This window comes from Sinocyclocheilus grahami, unplaced genomic scaffold, assembly GCF_001515645.1.
Source record: "Sinocyclocheilus grahami isolate Dianchi unplaced genomic scaffold, SAMN03320097.WGS_v1.1 scaffold315.1, whole genome shotgun sequence".
Classification (NCBI taxonomy): domain Eukaryota; kingdom Metazoa; phylum Chordata; class Actinopteri; order Cypriniformes; family Cyprinidae; genus Sinocyclocheilus; species Sinocyclocheilus grahami.
The window spans coordinates 261683-278800 of NW_015505494.1; the positions used below are offsets into that span (position 1 = coordinate 261683).

At 36.3% G+C, this 17118-nt stretch overlaps 1 protein-coding gene across 1 annotated transcript in view; it reads left to right on the plus strand.

Annotated features, from left to right (window-relative positions):
* The first annotated feature begins 128 nt into the window (after positions 1–128).
* Positions 129–17118, plus strand: part of LOC107601937 (mitogen-activated protein kinase kinase kinase 7-like) — a 27804-nt gene continuing 10814 nt past the window's right edge. Inside the window, exons 1-11 of the mRNA XM_016294297.1 lie at positions 129–1021; positions 1422–1532; positions 1663–1732; positions 3930–4110; positions 7573–7697; positions 9208–9336; positions 9418–9548; positions 9655–9736; positions 10852–10958; positions 12135–12285; positions 12890–12970. Of these exons, the coding sequence (XP_016149783.1) occupies positions 935–1021; positions 1422–1532; positions 1663–1732; positions 3930–4110; positions 7573–7697; positions 9208–9336; positions 9418–9548; positions 9655–9736; positions 10852–10958; positions 12135–12285; positions 12890–12970 (1255 nt within the window). The 5' untranslated portion in view covers positions 129–934. The remainder of the gene's footprint in view (positions 1022–1421; positions 1533–1662; positions 1733–3929; positions 4111–7572; positions 7698–9207; positions 9337–9417; positions 9549–9654; positions 9737–10851; positions 10959–12134; positions 12286–12889; positions 12971–17118) is intronic.

A 17118-nucleotide genomic window follows, 5' to 3' on the forward strand; every position in this document is an offset into this window, starting at 1 on the left:
GAAGTTTTACGTAAGATATGTATTGCTTAAATAAGAATTGTATTTCTTTTTTTGTATGCCTCCGAGCATGATGTTACCTGGTGCAGTAAAGATGCTACTCAGTAATGAAATTGATAAAAATGTTCCCTCTCAGTAGAAACACACCTCCAGACAAATATTATAACATAACGAATTCCCTGTTATAACGACTGGAAATGATTTTGGCAGGCCTTGCTTGACTCCAATCTTGGAGACGTTTCAGTTGGCATGGACTAGAGGGGGCACAATTCAAGAGAGCGCACACTTCCTGGAGCCTAAACAACCCCCGCAGAAAACAAGAAAAACAAACGAGCCCATGGAGGCGATAGCTGTAAAGTTGTAGCCCCTCGTCCGATTGCTCGGATGGTTTGTCCTAGTTAAGGGGCCACGTAAAAGCACGTTTTATCGAGCGGCATCGTCGGGTACATAGAAAGGCCGATGTGCGGAGCGGCAGCGGCGGTGTGGAGTGAGCGCTGCGCGGAGGAGAGATCCATCGACCGCACCAGCACGAGCCAACTAGCGGCCTAGCGCTAACACGCAACAGCCGGCGCTTTTATGTCGATAGGATACCCTTAAGTGTACTTCACAGAGACCCTAGGGCGTATTCCCCCCTTCTGAATGACAACAATTTTCCGTCGTTTGGCATGTCTGACATACTTTAATCTGGTTCGGAGTCTCTTAGCCGTCTGGCTAACGGATTAGATTGGCAGGTTAGCTCGTTTGCCGCTAAACAAGTTTTTAAAGTGACTTATCATACACGTATATCTGTGTAATGCAGACCGTGTCGAGGGAAGAGGCTCTCCAGCTTCCGTTTTTATCCTGAAACCGTTCGGTTGTGAAGTCTGACCAGTTTTAGGACTGTAAAGTCTGTTGTTTGTGTATTAATGATCAACGTTAGCTGGCTAACGAGCTAGCGATGTCTATGTTCTCCGCCGAAATGCTGGAAACACCACCAGTGTACCCGTTTGAGGAGATCGACTATGCTGATATTGAGGTGGAAGAGGTGAGTGGCATGATAAGCAGGTGATAAAGTTAATAAACACACTGACAGGAGCGTGGACATGTCCTGCAAACGCTCCCTCGATAGCTAATACTATCAGTGGGACATTTGACATTGTATATTAGTATACATAACCTAATTTGTAACTATTTTTTAATGTTTTTCATAGTTTTTGTCAAGGCACACTGTGTTTGAAGTACTAATACGTGTGTTCTGTTGATTTATGTCTTTGCAGATTGTTTTATGAAACACCTTTACACAGTTCTAGGTGTTATTCTGTGTTATGTTTTCCTATGGACTCTTTTTTTGTGCTAGGTTTGTTTTGAAAAGTTCTGCACTGCTGTGAGGTTGTGAATGTGTGCTTCCATTCAGTGTAATGTTCTCTTACATGTGTGTTGTGAAGGTGGTGGGCAGAGGGGCATTTGGTGTTGTGTGCAAGGCCAAGTGGAAAGGTAGAGATGTGGCCATCAAGACTATAGAGAGTGAATCGGAGAGAAATGCCTTTATTGTTGAGGTACTATCATATTCTGTTTCACTTGTTCACATTAGTGACTGTAGTCAGAAACAATCAATTGTGCATAAACAGACATTTGGTCTATTTTATTTCAAAAAAGCAATTGAGTCTTCTGTATTCTCTTCTCCAGCTTCGCCAGTTGTCCCGTGTAAATCATCCCAACATTGTGAAACTGTATGGTTCCTGCAGTAACCCCGTAAGTCTCTACAACATGTTGTGATTTAGTAGATTTTGATCCTGAGATCATGAAATTTGATGTTGAAGTGTTTGCTATAGTCAAACAATAAATATATATATATATATATATATATATATATATATATATATATATATATATATATATATATATATTATTGTTTTGCATGTTTGTCACACTTTAATGTTTCAGATCATCAAACAAATTTAAATATTAGTAAAAGATAATACAAGTGAACACAACATGCATCTATTAAATGAAGGTTTTTATTATTAAGGGAAAACAAAATCCAAAACTACATGGCCCTGTGTGAAAAAGTGTTTGCCCCCTAAACCTAATAGCTGGTTGGGCCACCCTTAACAGCAACAACTGCAATCAAGCGTTTGCGATAACTTGCAATGAGTCTGTTACAGTGCTGTGGAGGAATTTTGGTCCACTCATCTATGGAGTCGTCGCTGTGCTCTTGGGGTAATTTTGGTCTGCCGGCCACTCCTGGGAAGGTTCTCCACTCTTCTATGTTTTTGCCATTTGTGAATAATGTCTCTCACTGGTTCGCTGGAGTCCCAAAGCTTTAGAAATGGCTTTATAACCTTTTCCAGACTGATAGATCTCAATTACTTTCTTTCTCATTTGTTTCTGAATTTCTTTGGCTCTCGGCATGATGTCTAGTTTTTGAGGATATTTTGGTCTACTTCACTTCTTCTTCTTCTATCTTTCCGGCAGTGTAGACGCTACTGGGCGTATTACTTAGCCCTCAACAGGTCAAAGTTTGAACTAAATTCTTATATACAGTCCTGTATTATGCAAGAACTGAAGAACTACCTCCGAGATCAGTTTATGTTTATCACTGTGTCCAAACAAAGTAGTAACAGAAAACACTTTAACTCCAAATTCTGCCAATTTATCAAAAAGTGCTTTTCTTTCTGCATTATACTTCCTACATTCCAAGAAAACATGCCCTACTCTTTCCATATTCCCACATAATCCAGAAATATGCTTTCCTACAATATACAAAAAGTAATTTAACCCACAGTGCCCCAACCTCAATTTACACAGTTTAACGGAGTCCCTATGAAATGGACAAGTACAAAAACATATTTTCTTAACTTTAGGTTGAATAGATCTTTTGAAAACGTGCACAGAATTATTTATATCAAAATCAGCTAGAAGGGTAGTAAATATCTAAAAATCTTTTGTGAAAAGGGAAAAAAATCAATATTTGTCAAAATAAGTACTCTTATCATTCAAAAGTTTGGAGTTAATAAGGTTTTTTAAATATTTATGGATTAAATTGTTCAAAAGTAACAGTAAAGACATTATAAAAAAAAAATAGTAAAAATAATTATAAAAAAAATTTATCATAAATAAATGCTGTTTCTTAGAAATGTATATTCATCAAATAATCTGTAAAACATTGTATAACATTCCCTACAAACATATTAAGCAACACAACTGTTTTCAACATTGGTAATAATAAGAAATGTTTATTGAGCTCCAAATCAGCGTATTAGAAAGATTTCTGAAGGATTATGTGACACTGAAGACTGGAGTAATTACTGCTGAAAATTCAGCCTTGTCATGGCAGAAATAAATACATTTTAAAATAGAATAGAAATGTTATTTTAAATTGTAATAATATTTCACAATATTATGGTTTTTACTGTTTTTTTTTTTTTTTTATAAATGCAGCCATGGTGAGCATGAGAGACTTCTTTCAAAAGAAAGAACCGACCCCAAACCTATGAATGATGGAGTATGGTTATCAATCAGGGGATCGGTTCCCACTAGGGGTCTTGGCAAACACTTTTTTGCTTATTAAGGTTGCCATATTAGGTTTGCCTTTTATAAAGGGAGTAAATAAAATTAAAATTGTGACTTAAAAACTTTGCATCCAGTTTTGTACTTAGACAAATCAGATCATATTTAGTTTGTTCTGTTGTAGAATTCATTTGAAGTGATGTGAAAAATACTCTTTGGCATTTATATACAAATTTGCATACATGCTCAAAGAATGACAAGAGATTCTGTTATGCAGTATTTTTCGTGGTACAGTTTTACATGTCCTTTACCAAAATATTTCAAAAATAGTTGTTTCGAAATTGCTCCCTAACCCTGGGCCTATAGTAATAGCAACCGCTAAAGTTCTTCTCAGTGTTCAAGCACATGAGGCTGATCCACAACTGAGTGAGTGAATGTTTTAGCGTGTATGTGTGCTTGTGTTTATGACTATTCTGTGTTGACAGTGCTGCACGGTGCAGAGCCCCTTCCTCACTACACTGCATCTCACGCCATGAGCTGGTGCCTGCAGTGTTCTCAGGGGGTCTCTTATCTCCACGGCATGAAACCAAAGGCTCTCATTCACAGGGACCTCAAACCTCCCAAGTATGCACCTCCATCATTTCTCTCTCATTACACTGTCTTGCATCATGACAGTGGAAAACACTGAAAAACCTTTTTCTCCTCACCTGTATGCTTGTTGCAGGGATTAAAGTTGGATTAAAGTACGGATTTCCGTTAATTACAGCGAGTCTACGACGGATTTCCGTCAATTAGAAAAAATGAGGGGAAAAGAAACATTTAGCGCTTTGTTGTTGTTGTTCTGCCGGCAGGCACACTAAAAATCATCCCCGCCACGGCTGCAGCTTCTCAGTGACAACATAGTGATGCCGCTCGCATCATTCACAGTCGGGTTATTAGCAGAGAACACCGAGCAGAACTTGAATTTCGGTGCGGGATTGTGGCTATTAATAACAATTCTACTCATTCCCGCAGATTCCGCTTATAACACAATAGATGACGGAACGTGTCATTTGCACGTGCATAACCACGATGCACGCACAAATGGTAATTTGCATAACCACGACAGATGACGGAACGTATCATTTGCACATGCTTTCGAGTCTTGAGAACTCACTCGCACGCTCTCATTTTCTGTGCGCCCACAGATCGCGATAAGGAGAGTGACAACTTTTAATAGTTATTAAGGGAGTTTGCAAATGTGATGTTGATTTAATACAACAGTTCAATAAACAAGTACTGCCTGATTTTTCTTCAACGAAAATAGTTCCAAATATAGTAACAGCTCAGCCGCTGCGCATCTCTAAAAGCAAACACAGTGGTTTAATTCATTCAATGAAAGTGCATTTTTGAACGAATCTAGTGAATCAGTGATTCATGATTACCCATTCATAAAGACAGTCACTTGCTTCATTCCTGAATGAATGAGCCATTCGAACTAATCAATTGAATGAATGATTCAGTGATAAATATTAGTGACTTGCCGCCACCTGCTGGTGGATTTAGTTTCATTTTTAGCGTATAATTTCAGTCATTTAAATCATTTAATATTTCTGTATTCAAAATTTTATATTTAAAACATTAATCTCCACATGAATGTATGAATTTAATTGCACTCATGCCACCTCTGAGCCTCGTTAAACGTCTGAAAATGTACCTACAAGCCACTTTTGTGTTCGTCTGTGCCACCTCTGTAGTACAAATTCATTTTTTGTTAATACTAATTTCATATGATTGGTAATTCATTTGTCTTATTCTACTTCTTATTATATTGTTTTAAATAGACATTTTAAAACGCATATAAACATAAATTTTTGAATTTGACAGATGAAAATGATGCCATTACAAAGGTAAAAAGTAAATACCCCTGTAAGTCACTTTAAGGAGTCAAATGTCACCTCATATTAGGAAGGATAATTTTTAATAAGAATTTTTGATTATTGATCAGAAGGTGCTCCTAAATTTTTTTAATTAGGAGGACAAGAGCTCCTAAAAAGAAAAGTAAACATAGAGCCATGTGTATCAGTATATTAGATCTGTGCATGAGGTCTTAAAGAGACAGCAGCCTAAATAAACCTGCTGCCTTTCATTATACAGTGAAGACTAACCAGTGTTATTTTACAGTTGAATAGATTATAGCTAGACCTAACTGAAAAAAATAAGTACTGTTAATTTAATTTGTATCTTGTTATTGTTTTTGTTTGTGCTATTGATTGTCATTAATTTATTTGTTCTTATTTTATTATTTACTGTTTACTTGTCTTTTTTAGTTAAAATAAATTCAATTCTGAGTGCACATGATTCTTTGGTGGGGAGGGGGCGTGGTCCATGAGAAATAGTCCTGCCACCACAGCTGGAAAAAAATCCTAGGAAACACTGCTAGTGCATACATTTAATAAAATGAGAAAAATGCCATTACAAAGGTAAAAAGAAAATGCCCCTGTAAATCACTTTGAGTCAAATGTCACCTCATATTAGGAAGGCTAATTTTTGATCAGAATTTTTTTATTATTGATCAGAAGGTGCTCCTAAATTTTTTAAATTAGGGACAAGTGCTCCTAATTACAAGAAAAAAACTGCTCTTAAACTGGGTGTGTGACAAGTATGGCTGTGGAATGGGGTTTGGCTGAGGAAAAATTTTCAGTCAAAATATATATTTTTTTGCTTTAATCCCTGTTGTTACAGTTCTAGTTCTTGTTGTGTAAGGTCTCCGTGTCCATAAAGATTTGTTTTTGCTATTATTCAAGGGTCTTAAACACACCTGATTACATTGAGTCTTGCCTGACCACTTGTGATCAAATCACCCGAGATTAATACCAGGTGTAAACAGACCGTTTGTTTTCACTCTACATGTGTTGATGTGTTGTTGGTTTTTTTTGACTGTAATGGAAACGTTACTGGATCATTCAGGGCTGCATTAATCATAAAAGCCTGTCCGGTCCAGGTGGCAGAGGGTGTATGTTCTGGAGTCTTATGCTGCATCACTTACATCATGGCAGCGTATGGTGTTGTCCAGGCCAGGGCTGGTTATTTATGAGGCTCTGTCAAGCCCTGGCAGCACACCATGGAAATGGTCAGCTGGCTTCTCTCCCAGACACTGAGAATGAAGTTCTCGGGAAGAACTGGGTTATTACTAACATTTGATATATTACAGCTCACAAAAGCTGGCATCAAAACTCCATGAACCATTCAGAAGTGCTTAGACTGCGTTTAATAGGACTAAAGCGCAGTTGGTGACTTGTTAACTGCCATCTGTATACCTCCATTTCTAGTCAAAATATTGTAGCAGTTTCTAATTGAAGTGTATTTAAAAAAAATATGTGGTTAATCTTAAATGGAAAGTTTGGGGTGAGAAAAATTTATTATTATTTTTTATTCGTTTTTTTTTACTTTCTGGTCAACTGAGATAAGAAATGTTTCTTGAGCACAAATCAGCATAATAGAAGGTTTCTGAAGGATCATGTGATGCTAAAGATTGGGGTAATAAATGCTGAAAATCACAGGAACAACACAGAAACAAAAATATACATTTTAAGTATATATTCAAACAAAACCGTTATTTTAAGTTGTATTTATAATTCACAGAATTGCTGTTTTTACTGTGTTTTTGATCAAATAAATTCAGCTGTGGTGAGCATCTTTTAAGAGAGGTTTCTTTCATAAAACAAAAAAAATCTAACCAACCCCAAATATTTTAACTAGAGGGTATGGTTAATGATAATTAATGATTTTTCCAAAGCAACTTACAAATTAGGGGAATTGCAAGAAATGTATAATATAAAAGCCAACAATATTAACAATGCCAGAAAATAAAGATGTTAGTAATCAGGTTGCACACTTTATTGCAACTGGCATTGCAATGAATGGGAATGCACACAACTGAATAGGCTAATAAGCAAAAAAAAAAAAGTTGCCGAATCTTGAGACCACTTTTGCCATAGTATTCCCATGATGCCTAAAAATGCTCTCTGTGAGTTCGCTAAATGTTTTTCTTCTTCCTGGAGATATCTCTGTTTATATCTTTTTCTTTCTTTTTTTTGCTCCTAGTCTACTCCTGGTTGCTGGAGGTACTGTGCTGAAGATCTGTGATTTCGGGACAGCATGTGACATCCAGACACACATGACTAATAACAAGGGAAGCGCAGCCTGGATGGCCCCAGAGGTGTTTGAAGGCAAGATTCAGGAACTATCCAAAAACTTTTGTTCAGTTTTGTACAGCCATTGGCTTATAAATCGGCTGTTTTTGATTTATTTATTTTTTTCAGATAATTTTAATGGCAAAACTTGTTCTTCTTTTCACTTTTTTCCTGTTTCTCATTAATTGACTTCTCGTAGGCCATTTCAGTCTTCACTATCACTCATACAAATATTTCCCCAAAACCAGAGTTGGTGGACATTCCTGGTCTAGATGATGGATGAAACCATTATAATTTAATGCATGCTTTCGCAATCAACCGGTAATTGGTTTCAATTTTACCAAACATATTCAGGGGCACTCGGCTGTCAGGGGGGTCGGAGGAAACATCAATTAGGAGCAGGTTGTTATCTTGTTTGTTCGGGGAGGAGCAGAAATTCCATGTTATTACTCCACTAGCAATGCCAGCAGAGGAGACACAGCACTGCTCATTTGCTGCACTGACAACAGTATTATCAGAAGACCAGAGCAAGGCAGCTAAAGACATACTAGTGCGAGGTGCTGTAATTTAAGAATAATAAGAGCGGCAATTAAGGCTCTCCAGGGCAGCATGAGAGGAAATTAGTTCATCTGTTCAAAAAGGGCCGACAAGATAAAGGCTCCCCCACCCAGGATGGCAGAAAATTAGCTTATGGGAACTAGCTTTCATTCTTTATGTTGTATGGTACCATTTGCATCAATAATATTTTGGGCAGCTCGATGCAAATGTCAACCATACCATACAATAATTAATTATTTACCAAATGAGCCGGACCCCTTGAAAATAGTTTTAGTTCTATATTTTACTGTACTTAACATCTATAATTGTTCAAATTAAGTGTGATAAATGTAAGGACATTTTATTGTTCATCTACTACAGAAAATAATATTAAAAAATTATATGAAATATGTACAGTATATTCTTTAAGTATTGGTTGATGGATAATGCAATTGAGTGGACTTTGGTAAAATTTATACTTTATATATATATATATATATATATATACTGTATAAATATACTGTATATATAGTTTAATTTTTTTAAGAAGTCTCATGCTCAACAAGGCTACATTTTATTTGATCAAACAGCATTCACTAGAAATCCAAATCTTTTGTAAGATTATAAATATCTTTACTGTCACTTTTGATCCAAGTAATGTATCCTTACTGAATTTAAATGTAAAAAAAATAATAAAATACTTGCTGACCCAAAACCTTTGTACAGTAGTGCAAGTCATACAAATAACTTGCTGTACGAAGTTAACTCATTCATGTCAATGTAATCCTTTAAGCTTAATAAAAATTTAAAAAGTTAATAATAATAATACAAAAATAATTATCTTTCTCATTAAACATTTTTTTAAAAACTTGTGGTTTCGGAATACCCAATAGCTTTGAAGCATGTAAATATTTTCTTTTTCAGAATAAAGACTTAACTAAAATGTGGACCTAAATCAGGAAATTATGAGCATGTAAAGGTGATTACTATCTGTATGATTGTGCTGCAGGCAGTAACTACAGTGAGAAGTGTGATGTGTTCAGTTGGGGTATTATTCTCTGGGAGGTGATCACACGCCGGAAGCCCTTTGATGAAATCGGTGGCCCTGCTTTCCGCATCATGTGGGCTGTGCACCGTGGTAAGTGTTACGTTTGCCCCATCTGAGACTCTTTGTCTTTTGGTTCAAGATTAGAAACTTCAATCATCTTTCTTTCTGTAGGCACACGTCCACCTCTCATTAAGAACCTACCGAAGACCATAGAGAGTCTGATGACTCGTTGCTGGTCCAAAGACCCATCGCAGCGGCCTTCCATGGAGGAGATACTGAAGGTTATGAGCCACCTTATGAGGGTAACGCCACACCGCCAGCATGCCTGGCAAATCATCCCAGTGTTCCTGACTGTCTATTCTGCATCTTATTTAGCCTCTTCAGTCTGATCCCTCTCTCCTCCTCTAGTATTTCCCAGGATCAGAAGAGCCTCTTCAGTACCCTTATCAGTATTCAGATGAAGGCCAGAGTAACTCTGCCGCCAGCACAGGTACAGAATAACATAATAGGTTTGAATAATAAATACTTGTTCATGGCTATTTCATTTTATTTTGTTCAAATCATTTTCGGATGGTGTGGGTGAGAAAACAAATAGTTTAGATGCTTTGACTAAATTCTTCCAGACTGTTATACTACCATACAAAAGTTTGAGGTCAGTAAGTTATTTAATAGAACATTATTGAATTTATTCAGCCAGAATGCAGTAATAGATCAAAAAGTACAGTAAAAGCTTTTACATTGTTACAAATTATTTTTATTTCAAATAAATGCTGTTATTTTATGTTACATTCAAAGAACCCTGAAAAGCATATCAGAGTTTTTACAAAAATATTAAGGAGCACAACTGTTCTCTGTTAAGTAGCACAACTCAAATGTGGTAGGAAATTTTACCAAATTAGCATATTAGAATGATTTCTGAAGGTCAATGTGACACTAAAGACTGCTGAAATGAAGCCTTAGATATATTAAAATGGAACATTTATTTTAAATTGTAATAACATTTGTGGCCCTGGACCGCAAACCCAGTCATAAGGGTCAATTTTTTGAAATCAAGATTTAAATCATCCACTGAATAAATAAGCTTGACATCCATTGATGTATGGTTTGGTAGGATAGGGTAATATTTGGCCGAGATAAAACTATTTGGAAGTCTAGAATCTGAGAGGGAGCAAAAAAATCTAAATATTGAGAAAATCGCCTTTAAAGTTGTCCAAATGATGTTCTTAGCAATGCATATTACTAATCAAAAATTAAGTTTTGATATATTTATGGTAGGAAATTTACCAAATGTCTTTATGGAACATGATCTTTACTTAATATCCTAATGAATTTTGGCATAAAAGAAAAATCTATAATTTTGACCCATACAGTGTATTGTTGGCTATTGCTAGAAATATACTAGTACTACTTATGACTGGTTTTGTGGTGCAGGGTCACATTTCACAATATTTTTACTGTATTTTTGATCAAATAAAACCTAAGAGCCCCAAAACTTTTTAATCAGTGTACTGTATATAGGTTTGTTGTTGTTTTGAATCATTTTAGAAAGGTACTGAAGTCAAACTTAAAGTTTGTCCATTTAAATAACACATCTCTCTAATCCAGGCTCATATATAGACTACACATGTACCAGCAACAAGAACGATATCAACATGGAGCACACCAACTCCCCTGGCAGCAATGACACCATCAAGTTCCCATATAAACCAAAGGTAACACATCAGTAGTCTTCATAACACACAAAGACAGTGTCCTCTAAGACTGTTTCCCAACCGGGGTGCAACAGTGTGCCGTGTAAAAAATAATTTTTCAATATTTTTAAATTGCTAAAATGTTCAAAAAAGCATCTATTATATAATATCCATTTCTGATGTCGCCAATAATTAGAGATGCACTGAAAATTTCGGCTGCCGAAAATTAGTTCACCGCTCAGGTTTCAGGTTTCCGCGTATTATCCCGCTCTATGCGTGTGCGCTCCGCTCAGTCGCTCCACTCGTATACCATTCATGCTCGTCGGAACAGCAAAGTCCACTCAAAAATTGAACCGACAGGAAACATCGATGTAGTACAGTATTGTTTCTGTCTGCAATAGCCCTACTGTGTTGTAACATGGTGTGGTATATGGACAACTCTGGTAACGCTGCCCTCTCATTCATTGATCTGCTAACCGCTATGTTATGCTCACGTGTTCTGATAATAATAGCTTTCTAGGACTAAACATTATTTGGATAATATCTGGATATATAATGGATAAATATCTTAACCCTACTGTTAGACCTACCTGAAAAACTAAAAAGCTATTTATTTAATTCAAAGGCCTGTCGTTATTTTTTATTTGTGCTATGATTATTAATTTCTTTATTAGTTCTTATTTTATTACTGACTGCTTGCTTGTCATTTTTTATTCAATTCAAAGTTTGAATTACTGCACCAAAATTACCCCACTGTAAAATTAAAAAAAACACTGAGCAAAAATTTGTGAGATAGCTAGTTATAATGGTAATTAAATAATGTTTACATATGTATAAAAGCCTACATTAAAATCTGTCATATAAATTGGTCTCTTCAATAGAAATTAGCCTATTGATTGCCAACATTGATGGACACAATTTTTTTATAAAATTGTGTAAAAATACACAATTTTATTAAAATAAATATTAAAATATCTGTATGACATTATATTCTGCAGTTCTTCCCTGTTGTACCTAATATCTATACTTTTCAAATTATCATATCGAAGTTAGAAATTCAAATATTGTGACAAAATTCATTTTGTAGGATGCCACAAGTTTGTTAAAATTTCCAAAGGGTGCCGCGACTAAAAAAAGGTTGGGAAACACTGCTCTAAGAAAGCTCAGAAGTTGAATTGGTATTTGTGTATGTTTCAGGGCGACCCGTTAAGGCCTGGTCACCCTCTCTCCAGAGGGGGCAGTGTAGAGAGTCTTTCTGGCAGACCACATTGTTTGGCTTCCTCTGACAGCAAACGAATGAGCACCGATCTCTCCGAACTGGAGCACAGATTGCCCTTTGCTCCCGCAGGTAACATTTGCATCCTCAGTGCTAAAGCTGCATTCCTTTCCAGAAATTCATTATGAGACAATGACATTTTACAGTTAATACATACAAGTCAGTTTCATTTACCATTGATTTATTAATGTGGAGTTTTTTCTCTTTTGCAGTAGACACAAATATTGATATAATCTCCACACCTTTCTATTCCTGTTATCAATTTTGTCCTCATGTTGACATGTTAACAAAGAACACACACCACTAACAATGTCCCTTTTATAGACATTGACCTCACTTTTCTGTATTTGCACTGTATATTTCGCTGATCTCAGCCAGTGCGCCCAAACACACATCAGACACAAAAAGCTGCATAGCATCTCCATTCCTCCTTTGATCTGTCTTTCTGCAGTCACTCGTTCCAGCAGGCTTCCCGCCTCTGCACGGATGTATGCGCTTTGTGTACGTGTTTGTATGTGTGTTGCATGTATGTTCTAATGCAGCTGAAGAATGGAGCAACATCCCTTACCCAGTCTGCCTTGCTGTCTGCACCACCCTCTCTCTGTCTCAGTACACACATTGTCTGCATGCCTGTGTTCGTCGCTACATGCGCGTGTCTGTGTGTGTGTTTTTGCAGCACGTCCACAATTTAAGCGAGGTCACCGTAAAACGGCATCACATGGCACCATTCTGGACATTCCCAAGATCATCGTCACAGGTACCGGGAGTCCAGGCGCTCCCAGCAAACAGCTTCTAATCAGAGAAGGGCGTCACTGTGACGCACAAGCACGCATTGGCTGTTACTCCAGAATGTCTCAAATCCCTCATCACTCTGACTTAGTGGAAAAGAGTAGAAAAAGATGTTAAAGAACATTAACGTATGATCATTATCCAAACACTTGCATACACATGCATTTGTGCTATGGAGATGCATGTCGCAGTAATGCGTAATTACTACTGTGGTAGAAATTCTTGATCGGGGGTCATATAACCTAATGGTTAGTTTAAACCGTATTGAAGTCATATGCTCCAGTTGATCTGCTGAAAAAAAAATCTTGCAAGTAAGTTGGTGCAGTACCATTTGGTACTTAATTATTTAAAATAATATAATAATTGTCAAATGGTGATGGAAAATGCATCAATTGACTGACACAGATACTGCAAAAAGGGCAAATAAGAATGTTAACCCAGGGTTTAGGAGTGTGTGGTGTCAAACATACGTTTATGAATATCCAGGATTAATTGTTAACCTCGGGTATATTATGAGCAGTGTGAAACGTGAAGAAAGATGACCCAGGTTTCTGTTTAGGTTTAGGAATAACCCAGAATTAACTTGCTTAAAGGGGTCATATGACGCTATTTTAAAGATCATTATTTGGTGTAACAGAATATGTTGACATGCTTTAATGTTCACAAAACACATTATTTTTCAAATACTGTACATTATTGTAGGTCCTCTATGCCCCGCCTCTCTCAAACACGTCGTTTTCAACAAAGCCCCCTCCTTTGACAAGCGCAGTCTGCTCTGATTGGCCAGCTGACCCAGTGCATTGTGATTGGCCGAACACCACAAGCACGCGTCAGAAATGTAACGCCCCTTACCATAATCACAAGCTTCAGCTTTCAAAGTAAATATCAAGACAGTTACTAATTTTGTTAGTTTTACCATCAGTTCAAGCCCGAAAGGGCAACAGAGTCGCGTGACAGACACAGTGATGCTGCAGTACACAAGCCGCGGTTGTTGTAAATAAATCTTAACCAATGATTCCTAATTGCATCTACTTCCGGAAGGCAGCGTCTCCCCGACATGGCTGCATCAACACTACTGCTGTTCCTGAAACCACGCCTTCTTTCTTTGCGTGCACATTTGGGCGGCATTTTGCTAATATTTCCATATAGTGACGTAGATATGTGGGAGCGTGTTAGAACAGCCGTTTTAGGTAGGCATGGTTGACTCTTAACTTTTATAAAGAATATCTCTTTGGATTTGAGACTTTAGTCTTTGCAACTTTACAGATCTTCTTTATGCACTAAGAGCTTGTAACACTTCAAAGAGAAAGGAAAAATTTAAATTGCATCATATGACCCCTTTAAGTGTGAAAAGCCCTTTTGTGAGTGCAGTCTCTGTAAAATTAATTTAAAATGTTATCCTAAATTTTAAATCCATATGCCATCATCACAAATGACTAGAAATTCATGAGTCAGAAAGTGTGGCGTAAATAATACAGAACTAATTGGCTTGATTTGTGCATGCTGGGAAATAATCCAGTTATGATCAATTAAAAATGACAGTCAAAATGGTTTCATGACCCCTGCTCTAAATGATTGTTAGATTAGTGTTTTATTCTTTGTGTCTTTGTATTTAAATCCAAAAGCAATCGGTTACATTTTCTATTTTGATCTTATATCCAGCTAATCTTTCTAACAAGTACTTTTTGTGTCAGATTTGATGGCGTATAGTGATCCTGGAGTAACAACCATTCCAATCTCTTCTTTCTTTCTCTCTCTCTCTTTGCTCTTTTTGATTGTAGTGAACTGCGGGCAATGATTTTCACACCCCATCCTCATGACTGCTTCTGACTCTTACCACAAGAGGCACCTTGTTAATGCTTTTTTTTTTTTTAAATCAAGAAAATCCATAAGCAGTGATTTAAAGTGATTCACTTGATCAGCATGTGTGGTGAATGAGAGTGGAGATGGGGATGTGGATTGATTGGCTGCCTCAGTCTTCCTGTTTGGCTTTGTAGCAGGTGAACGAGGATCAGCCAGCGTTCGTGTTTGTGTGTGTCTCTCTCTCAGTGGTCGTACACTAGCTCGCCCTTGTCTCGCCTGCAGAAAAGATATCGCCAAATGCTCTTTTTTTTTTGTTCTTCCCTCCTCCATACACACACTTTCATTAACTTGTTCATTAATTCGGTGGATGTGGTTGTGATAAATCTCCTTCACATTGAGGGTCATCGCTATTATTATCTTCATCATCCCTTATAAAGCTGAAGGAAATGGGGACATTGAAGGCTTTGCAGAGTGGGAAAAAAGAGGTTATTAATTTAATGTAACAATGAGAAATCTTATTTGCATCCAGAATTGTATCCCTCCTGCATGCAAGCTCTTAACCTGTCGATCATTTTTGTTATTCCTATAATCATTTTGACATGAAATTGACCTCATCAGTGACAATCATTATTAATAATAAAAGAGTGTTAAGGGCCATTTTTGTTGTAACATTTTATTTTTTAATTTTTAATTGAGTTCTTCAATGGGCTGATATCATTGCTTAAGAGAGATTACATTTATATTAAAGCAGTATTACTGGTTAAATGCAAACTAGGGTCTATCAGCAGTAAGGCTGGGCGATAAATCGATAACGATAATTATCGCGCGATATAAATTTCCTCGATAAACGATAACAAGAGGTCGATCGATTTTCGATATAATGTTTATGAGGTAAAGGCGGAACGAAAGAGCGCGACTCATTTGAAGCACCTCACTCGGACCGTTTATCCGCTCGGATCAAAGTTTAAACGGCGGTGTGGTGAGAGCTTCACTAAAGCAGATGTGTTCACTCACTTATGAGTTTCGATCAAACGATGCTCTGAGATCCAGTGTGAAGTGCTTGAATTCAGCGAGGAACACAAAAAACTCTGTTTACAGCCAGATGATACAGCGCTGACAAACAGGAGAAACACTGTTTCTAATACAGTTAGAAGACTTTTTAATCTACAAATTGCCATCATTTACCATAGATTTACTGTAGTAGCACTAACTGCACTATGGTATTGTGTCAGAAATGTGGGTATTTGCGTCTAATTTATATTATTAATGTAGACATGTTTTAAATGTATTGAAGGAGGAGTAATGGAATATAATTAGAGTATTATTTTTGTGATTAAGCTACAGCGTTTATTTATAGTCAATTTATTTAGACTAGCTACTGTTTTTCATACAAATACCTAAAAACCATATTACATTTTTGCCGTGGTATTGAGGTGCTATATTTGTGGTTTTAACTGTGATTATCATGATCTAAATGTATGCTACTATGGAAGACCAGTGGTTAATAAAAAAAAAAAATATATATATATATATATATATATATATATATATAAACTCAAACAGTCAGAATAATTACATTTTACCATATAAAAATGAGGTTGCTACAATACTTACAGATATTACTGATTTTGATAATGAACATAAATCTACATCTGCTTCCTAACTTAAGCTACTATTAAATGTGTATTTCTAAGAGACAAATTTTTTTTAATTATTATTAATATTATCAGGCAACACAAACCTGTTTCTTGATTTGAAACAATATTTCTCATTAGAACGTGCAGAACTAAGAAATTCTTTTTTTCTATCAAGATATTTATTTAGTTAAGGAAAAATGACTGGAAAAGTGTAAAGAATTCAAAAACGTGAAGTTTGTGTCGTGTTCTGGCCATAAAGAATAGTTTAAACCCACAATTAACTGTCTGGTTTTTACAACATTCACGTTGGAGCAAAAATCTGCCTTTAAACTTGAAAGAAATAAAAATTTGACATTTATCGTGATAATTATCGATATTGACTGATATGACAAAACATTATCGTGATCATTTTTTGGCCGTATTGCCCAGCCCTAATCAGCAGTATCTGTGGCAATGTAGACATGTTTTAAATGTATTGAAGGAGGAGTAATGGAATATAATTAGAGTATTATTTTTGTGATTAAGCTACAGCGTTTATTTATAGTCAATTTATTTAGACTAGCTACTGTTTTTCATACAAATACCTAAAAACCATATTACATTTTTGCCGTGGTATTGAGGTGCTATATTTGTGGTTTTAACTGTGATTATCATGATCTAAATGTATGCTACTATG